Source organism: Peromyscus eremicus, chromosome 5, assembly GCF_949786415.1.
Source record: "Peromyscus eremicus chromosome 5, PerEre_H2_v1, whole genome shotgun sequence".
Taxonomy (NCBI): domain Eukaryota; kingdom Metazoa; phylum Chordata; class Mammalia; order Rodentia; family Cricetidae; genus Peromyscus; species Peromyscus eremicus.
In genome coordinates this window covers 133,085,598-133,094,524 of record NC_081420.1, presented here as the reverse complement: position 1 = coordinate 133,094,524, position 8,927 = coordinate 133,085,598, and the positions used below count along the sequence as shown (strand labels likewise).

The window sequence follows — 8,927 nt, the reverse complement described above, 5'->3', positions numbered from 1 at the left end:
CCAACCTTGCCCACTCCGCACAGCAGAGGGAAACGCATCATTTCCATGCAACAATGCAAAAGCGCTCATTACCATATTCTCAATATGCATGAAGAAAATGTGCGACGTTGGCCGAGCCCCATCGCCCTGCTCTGGCCTCGGCATCCAATAAGGCGACATATTCATCTCCCAAGATGGATGAGAAGGGGATGCCGGGGAAGCAGATCCACGGGCGGGGGAGGGGACAGACTCTGTAGAGGAAAAGAAGCGAGAATAAACCAGGAGAAGAGAGCCTGGGATAGACCAAGATTGAAATAGGACGGATCGGGACGAAAGAGAGGGAGGGAAAAAAAGAAGAAGAGGAAACCGAGAAAGGGAGAGGGAGGAAAGATGCAAAACGGGGGTTGAAAAAAAATGAAATAATAAAAAAAAAAAATACCCAGAAAAAAAAGGAACCAAAAAGAACACATAGGGAGTCAAAAAAAGAGGAAAAACATGCCCCGGAAATCAAACACACAGAAAATGCGAGGAATAGACAGGACGGAAAAAAACAAGGAGGTCAGCGGAAATGCTTGGCGCAGGTGGAAAAGGGATGATCCTGAAGAGGAAAAAAGAAATAAAACTACTGTCGCTCAGGGCCACGGTTTTCCATCCATGCTGGGATTCCGGGAGCCGCCGCGCAGATCTGGCCACTCGAAGGCCGGTGGCAGAGGGCCTGGTCCGGGAGGATCAGGAGCGCGGAGGGCCGGCTGGAGAACCTCGCGCCCATCCTGGGGAGGCCGGGCCGCTCCGCGGTGCACAAATCCGGCCTGGGGTCCACGCCGCCGTTGCTGAAGTCTTTCCGACCGGCGGCCTCTCTGGCGCAGGGAGAGAAGTTTGCAAAGTTTACCCCAAAGTTTCCCGTGGCGTCTCTGGACCCAGGGACAGCCTCCGAGGCCCTGACAGCTTACAGGGCTCAGCCAGAGTTGCAGGGCAGACGTGGCGGCGCCCGGCCCGCGCCTCCTGGGATGCTCCGAGGCCAGATTCACAGTCAAATGTGAATTCCTCCCCTTGCTACGCCAGGCCACGCATCTGCAAGTCCGTGTGGCTGCTAATAGCGGAGAGAGAGAACGCGAAACCAAGAGAGGGGGAGAGAGAGAAAAGGAAAAAAAATATTCTCAGCTCAATTTAAGTCTCATGGAAAGGGCTTACAACTGTAATTAAATCATTAAATTCTTGTCTACGCTTCACAGAGCGGAGAGAAATTAACTTCCCACCAACCTCATTTTCTATTTGAACATGAAATAATGATTTTCTGCCCGTCTAATTACAAAGCCAACATCTGATCAAGCCAGCATCCAGAGGGGATTATCGCATGCGCGAGTATTAGACCTCATTACCAGCTTGAGTGCAAAATTATTACATCTTGTAATTGGATGGTGAGATTTATATACAGATCGGCCCGGTTTCTGTAAGATTGTAATTACAAGCTTCGTTGGTTAGCTACTTATCAGAACTTTGCAGGAAAACAAAACAAATGACTGAGGAAAACGAGCGTTTCATTAACCTGTAACCCCAGCGCGGGGGGTGGGGGGTGAGCAGTGGGAGCGCACGCCACAGCGTCTGCAGGAAGCTGAAGGATGGCCAGCCCGCACCGCCTCTGGGGGGACTCTGGGCCTTGGGAGGAAACACTGGCACGGCTGGGAGACCCAGGGCTGCAGCGTCTCCCCGAGATGGGGACGCAGGCAGGCACTTGGGGGTGCTGAAACCAGGAGAGGGAAGAGATGGGGCTTGGTGGCTGGCTCCGAGAGTGCGTGAATTGCGCAGCTCAGACCCCGAACCTGGTGGATCTCTGGCCCTGGGTACACGTCGGGCACCTCTCTCAGTTGTCCTCCAGCGTGTATGCTCCTGGCGCCCTGGGCCCAGACCAGAGAGCATCCGCGGCGAGGGCCAGCCGCGCTTTGTGCGCTGGGACCCTTGGAAGAAGGAGGGGTGCTGGAGACGCTTCAGCCGGTGGCACGTTGTTGCATTCGGGTCTTTTTCCAATCAACTCCCCCGTGCACCTGCTTCTCTCTTCGCTCGCTGTGCGAGTGTGTCAATCTGACCTAATCTCCTGGATTAAAAATCCCTTGAAAAGATTCAGCTACCCGCCGATCCACGTTCTTAGTCTGGGAGCTGGGTTCCACTGGCCTGGTCCTGCTGAGGAACCAGAGCCACGTCGCGACTCCAGCCGCTGGGGATACAGAATCCCGACGTGGAGTGCGGATTTCAGGGCCTGGCCAACGCTCTTCCCAGTTGGTCATGGGGTAACGGGGAAGCTGTTTCTGCCTCCGGCCTGGGATGCCTGGAGGGATCTAATTAAGCGAGGTTCTTAGGTTCATTTCTGGGTCTAGAGGTTCACCCTCTGGGCCAGGGGCGGCCCCCGGCCGGCGTGAGTCCTTCCTGAGAACAGCCGGGCTCTTCCGGTGTTCTCCCTCTCAGTCCGCAGTCCGACAAACTAGGAACTAGGTCGATAGCTGGTTAATGCAATGTGGAAGGAGCATCTCAAAGGCTCCTGTATGTGTGTGAGAGCGAGTGTGTGTGTGAGAGAGAGAGAGAGTGTTGTTGTTGTGTGGTTCTGTGTTCTGTTTTTCTTTTCCTTCTGAAAAAAAAAAAAAACAGAAATAAATATCCGTGTTTTCACCCAGACACGTACAGCCAAGCCCCTTCACCCCTTGGAATCCGGCTCTGTTGCCCACTGGTCTGATCCACCACTGTGCAGGCAGGTCTTCACAGCTGCCTAACAAGACTCACAGTTCTATGCATAGGAAAGATCTTGGGAAATAATGTCACCTCGATTCTGTAACCCTGAGACCCTTCCTGAGCAGGTGAGCCCCGGCTTCCCGTGACAGGTTTAACCAGAAACGGAATTAGGCTGGGGAAAAGCATTTAAAGGCCAGGGCTGGCCTTGCTGTGCCTCCTCTTTCGAGGCTTACCTAAGGCCGATCTCCAGCATCAGGTAAGGAAGGCCAGGAAGGGATAGAGAAGCTGTACAGATCCAGTTTAGGGGGATATTCCAGATGCTGCTAGCTAAGTCTAAACCTCAGGTAGCTCCCCCAACTTCTGTTTGTGCTTCCCCAGTGATCTTCTGAGTTAGCACCTCCTGGAACCTAAGGCCAGTACAAAGGCCCATGGAATGTAGCAGAATGGACTCCAGTTTTGACTGGACCAGGGCGAAAGAAACCTTCATTCCCTAACTTAACTACTCATACCTAAACCGACCAGCCCGGGACCCTCAGATCCCTCCACGCTGGCAGAATTCAAACCTGATTCCTAGATCAGCTGGAGGCTCGAGAGTAGCGTTTCTGCCTCTAAGCTGGGACTCATCCTTCTACTGAGGAACCGCAGCCCGGGAGTTGTGTGGGCCGCAGGCCGGCAGCAGGCCTGGCCCGCGCGTGGGTCGCCGCCACAGTCTGAATCGCTGGGAGCCACAGCTATTCCGAGAATTTCGGTGTGGCTTTCCACTGCACACCATGATCCGTGAAGGTGGGCAACTGGACACTATCATTTCAAGTTAGATTTAGGTATCTTACCATAAAACACTTAGTTACCCTACCATAAAACCAAAGTCTTGCTTCCCACCCCCACATGCACACGCTCCCCGGCTCTGGGGGATTTTATCACCAAAAGAAAACACTGGCATTGGGCCCAGTGAACAGGAGAAGGGGCAGTGAAATGAATGGTCGCAATCGTCTAAAAACACAACACAGAAACTTCTCGAAGTGCTCTCGGAAAGTTCCCAAAGCCTCCGCTGTGAGGCTCTCAGCTCCTCCCCCACCCCATAGCCCGAGGAGCTCCAACTCTTAGCGTGTTCTGCAAGACCACCTGGGCGCCAAACTCACTTTCTAATGAGAATTCTCTCCGAGGTACCCCAGAGGTGTTAACGTGGTAAACAGCAGGGTTTCCCCGGCACGGATTCGGTATTTTAAAAGCTCGTAGGGGCAGCACGCCCTACTCACAGGCTGCACGCTCAACTCTTTTAGCTGCGGGCTTAGGCTGTTGAGATCGTCCTAGGGACCGGAGCTGAGAACTGCAAAGGGAACCAGCACCGTACAGAAAAGCCCGGGGCCTGTCTAGGTCTGGGGTCCCGTCCCAACCCGGAACTACAGCTGCAGAGGGGGCTGAGAATTTTGAAGAGGTGGAAGACCCGAGGGTCGAGGTGACCCTGTACTAACCCGCCACTCCTGGTCTGGGCTCTCCCTTCCCTGTGCTAGCAGGAGGGGGGCGGGAAAGGACAGCGTCCCGTCCCGCCCCGCCCCGCCCCGCCCGGCGCTCTGTATTCGCGAGGGAAGGCCGCCTCGCCCAGAAGGCTCCCGGGTGATTGGAGACTCCAGGAGGAGACGCGAGGAAAAGTCGAATAAGAGGGCGCAACGTCAGACTCGAGATTTGGGGAAGGGTGAGGGAGGGGGTGGAAGGGCGGGGACGGACACACAGACACTGACGCGGACACACACCCCCAGCACAGCATTCTAAGTGTCTACAACTTTAGATCGCCTTAGCCCAGGGCACAGAGACCGGGGAGAGGAAAGAGAGAAGGAGAGAGTAAAGAGATTTAAAAAAGAGAGGAGTCAGACTAGGAAAAGTGAAGAGAGCTGAGAGGTGAGCAAAACCAACCGTGAGAAAGGGAAAGAGGAAAAAGAACCGCAGTTTCCCAGCGTCCAGGACTGCGAAGGAGCCTCGGGAGCGGAAGCGATCAGGGGGTGGGGTGGGGGACGCAGCGAGGGGAGGGGAGAGGAAAGGACAGGAGGGGAGTGTAAACTATAGGAGGGCGAAGGAAGCGAGGCGCGACACAGCTCCGGGAGAGGAGGACAGAACTGAGCGCTAAGCGCAGAGCTGCTCTCCGGCCTAGAGGAGGGAGCGCGGCGCAGAGAGGAGGGGCTTGCGGCCCCGTAGAAATGTCAATCAGAGCCCGGAGCCCCGGGAATCTCGGCCAATCTGTTCGGACCTGACCTGACTCCTCGCCGCCGCCGCTGCCGCCGTCGCCGCCGCGGAGCCGATCAATAGGCGAACGCGGAGCGCAGCGCAGCGCGGGAGGCAACGCGGCCCGGGCTCGGCCCAGCCCCCGATGCGCTCCGGAGCCAGCGTGCGGCGCTGAGCACCGCGGCCCCGGGGGCCGGGCCCCCTCTCCGTAGGTGCCCCGCGGGCCACCATGTCCTTCCCTCAGCTCGGATACCAGTACATCCGCCCGCTCTACCCACCCGAGCGCCCGGGAGCCGCAGGCGGCGGCAGCGGAGGCGGCAGCGCAGGGGGCCGGAGTGGTCCGGGCGTTGGAGCCTCAGAGCTGGCCGCCTCGGGGTCCCTATCCAATGTGCTTTCGTCCGTGTACGGGGCACCCTACGCCGCGGCCGCAGCCGCAGCTGCCGCCGCCCAGGGTTACGGCGCCTTCCTGCCCTACGCTACGGAGCTGCCCATCTTCCCACAGCTGGTAAGAGCCCGAGAAACCCGGGAAAGAAGGGGTTGGGTCTGGGGTGCAGGGAGAAATGAGCGTGGAGAAGAAAGCCAGGGTCCTGGCGGGAGGGTGGAAGCGGCGACTGCTAGAGCTCACTCGCGCTCCTCCGCGCGTGTCCCCTTCCTTTTCCATGTGCGTACAGGGCGCTCAGTATGAGCTGAAGGACAGCCCTGGGGTCCAGCATCCGGCCACGGCCGCCGCGTTCCCGCACCCACACCCCGCCTTCTACCCCTACGGCCAATACCAGTTCGGGGACCCGTCCCGTCCCAAGAACGCCACCCGGGAGAGCACGAGCACACTCAAGGCCTGGCTCAACGAGCACCGCAAGAACCCGTACCCCACCAAGGGCGAGAAGATTATGCTGGCCATCATCACCAAGATGACCCTCACCCAGGTGTCCACCTGGTTCGCCAACGCCCGCCGGCGCCTCAAGAAGGAGAACAAGATGACGTGGGCGCCCCGCAGTCGCACCGACGAGGAGGGCAATGCTTATGGGAGCGAGCGGGAGGAGGAGGACGAAGAGGAAGATGAGGAAGAGGGCAAACGCGAGCTGGAGATGGAGGAGGAGGAGCTCGCAGGGGAGGAGGAGGACACGGGGGGCGAGGGCCTGGCCGACGACGAGGAGGATGAAGAGATCGATTTGGAAAACTTAGACAGCGCCGCGGCCGGGCCGGAACTGGCCCTGGCTGGGGCAACGCACAGGAACGGCGACTTCGGCCTAGGACCCATTTCGGACTGCAAACATAGCGACTCGGACGACAGCTCGGAAGGCTTGGAGGAGCGACCGCTGTCGGTCCTGAGCCTGGCCCCGGCGCCACCGCCTGTGGCCAGGGCTCCTCCATCTCCACCCTCTCCACCCTCGGGCCTGGACCCCTGCGCTCCCGCACCAGCGCCCTCCTCCGCCCTGCAGAAGCCCAAGATCTGGTCACTGGCCGAAACGGCCACTAGCCCGGACAACCCACGTCGCTCGCCTCCTGGAGCCGGAGGTTCTCCTCCTGGGGCAGCCGTCGCGCCCCCGACTCTGCAGCTCTCACCCGCGGCTGCCGCTGCAGCAGCCGCCGCACACAGACTCGTCTCGGCGCCGCTTGGCAAATTCCCGGCTTGGACCAACCGGCCTTTCCCAGGCCCGCCGCCTGGCCCGCGGCCGCACCCGCTGTCCATGTTGGGCTCGGCCCCACAGCACCTGCTGGGACTTCCCGGAGCCACGGGTCACCCGGCTGCCGCTGCCGCTGCCGCCGCCGCCGCCTATGCTCGGCCTACGGAGCCGGAGAGTGGAACAGGTGACTACAGGAGTGTGGGGCACAATGGGAGGGTGTTGGTGGGGCTCTCGCCTTGGCTAGAGGGAAAGAACGGGGACTTGGAGTACAAAAGGTGTTTTCCTCTTCCGGCCCCTGGAGGCCTGGACCCCGAGTTCTGAAGGCCTCTTTTTTTTTTTTTTTCTTCCCCTTGTTTCCTACAGATCGCTGTAGTGCCTTGGAAATGGAGAAAAAGTTGCTCAAGACAGCTTTCCAGCCCGTGCCAAGGCGGTAAGAGACCCCGAATTTGGGACGCAGAGTGGGAGACCCTTCAGGAGGGATGAGGAATACGCAGAGCCAATGGCAGAAACCGTTTCCTCCCCGCACCCTATCCCGGGAAGGGAGAAACGTGGCTGGGAAACTATTTCTAAAAGGCACCAAAGCCCACTCTTCCGTCACTTCTTGTGGACCCAGAGCTGCTTTTCCATTCTCAGCTCAGGCACCTCAGGCAGGGTCTGTGGGTACAGAGTGGGGAAATCTGGCTACTCCCACAGGCCTCTGGAGCACAAGGCCTCCTTTTCGTGATGCCCACCTCCTTCCAGCCCCGACCTCGAATCCTGATCTCTTCTGTCCAGCTTTTAGTTAATACAACCAGGGCTAAACAACTCCATATGCCTGACCCTAGGCTCAGTAGAATGTCCCCTACCTAAGCAGCCTCCATGTCTCTAAATCCCGCTTCCTTTGCTTCCGCTCTCTCTTCCAGGCCCCAGAACCACTTGGATGCTGCTCTGGTCCTATCAGCTCTCTCCTCATCTTAATTCTTTCAACAATTTTTAAATCGTTGTACTAATTGTAAAAAAAAAAAAAAAAAGACAAATCGCTCTGTATAGTTATGACTTGCAAGCATGTCTGTGTATGAATACCTAAAAAAGAAACACTAAACAAACAAACAAAAAAAGAACGAAAGAAAGAAGAAATAAAGCCAGTCCCCCTTGGCTCTCCCCAAGTTGCTTCTGTACTGTCCCACATTAGATTGTGGGGTTCGTTTGTTCTGTTGATTTGGGGGAGGGGTGCAGAGAGAATAAGCGTGTCTGACTCTTTTTGTATATACAGAAAAATGTACATACGTGTGAACCAAATTGTACAAGAAAGTATCTATTTTTGGCTAAATAAATGAGCTGTTGCCACTTTTGACTATAACCGGCGGGTCTGCCACCTGGACCGATCTGTTTGATGGTTCTTTGGTGTTTTAGCGTGTCCCCCTCCCCACCCTACCCCACCCACGGTTGTCTAAAGAATCTACAGGAAAAGACAAGCATGGTCCAGGGACAGCAATGGCGGAAGTGGTCCGCACAGAGGTAGGCAGGCTAGGGCCTCTGCAAGAAGGGGCGATGGTAGTCCCTGGGCCCCCAGAGAAAGGGCCGAGACGGAGGAGAAAATGGGGTCGACTCCCTACGAGGGGCTGGGGGACTAGGTTCTGTCGGCGGCGGGTCCACTGGAGTAACCTTGGAGCCTTGGGGCCTTCTCTGATGACTTAGCAGAAAGACTTAGGGAAGCTTCCAGGAGCTCAGGGCGTGGGCTGGGAGGCTCTCCCTCCCTGCTCCCATTCCGACCCCGCACAACTGGTGTTTCTCAGTCGCACGCACAGGCGCTGTCCACGCTCAACTTCTGGGCCGCTCCCATCGCGCTTCCCTCTCCAGCACCTCCTTCTTTATAGGTGCAAGGGTGTGGGGGATCTGCCGGAGAAGCCGGGGTGCTCACGCTTCCCGCTTGGTGGCGTGTGACCGCGCTGGAGTTCGGAGTCCAAGGCCGTAGCCAGGCGGCATTTGGTCTCTAGGTGCTCTGAGCGTTTTACCCTGAGTGCCAGGGAAGGGGCTGCTTTCAGAGATGCCGGCATGGGTTCGGGGTCCAGCCCCCCAACACCTTTGGAGCTGGGATTGCGGCAGGAGTCCGGGGGGGGGGGGGGGGGGAACGACAGTGGGAAACCTGGGGCTGGAGCTCCCTCTACAGGACGTAGAGGACGTGGGAGTCCGGCCTCTCCGGCCTCTGCAGCCAGGCCGACCTCCAGGCCCTAGCCCGACTTGACATTGCTGGCCCGGGCTTGCCCAACTTTGACGCTAGGAAGTGGAGAGTCACGCTTAGGATAGTGACGCCTTGGGGTTCGAAGTAGGGGCACCTTTGAGGCACCCTTGTCTGGAACATTAGATTTTCAGGCTAGCCGGACGCCATGCTTCGGAGTTGCAGAG

The 8,927-nt window shown here is 57.8% G+C and overlaps 1 protein-coding gene across 1 annotated transcript; it reads left to right on the top strand.

The window, feature by feature from the left end:
* Positions 1 to 5,057: 5,057 nt before the first annotated feature.
* On the top strand, positions 5,058 to 7,881 carry Irx3 (iroquois homeobox 3). Its single transcript, XM_059262674.1, has 4 exons — positions 5,058 to 5,422; positions 5,589 to 6,726; positions 6,906 to 6,972; positions 7,445 to 7,881. Exons 1-4 carry the CDS (start codon positions 5,147 to 5,149, stop codon positions 7,497 to 7,499), a joined length of 1,536 nt encoding a protein of 511 aa, XP_059118657.1. The 5' UTR covers positions 5,058 to 5,146; the 3' UTR covers positions 7,500 to 7,881.
* The last annotated feature ends 1,046 nt before the right edge of the window (positions 7,882 to 8,927 follow it).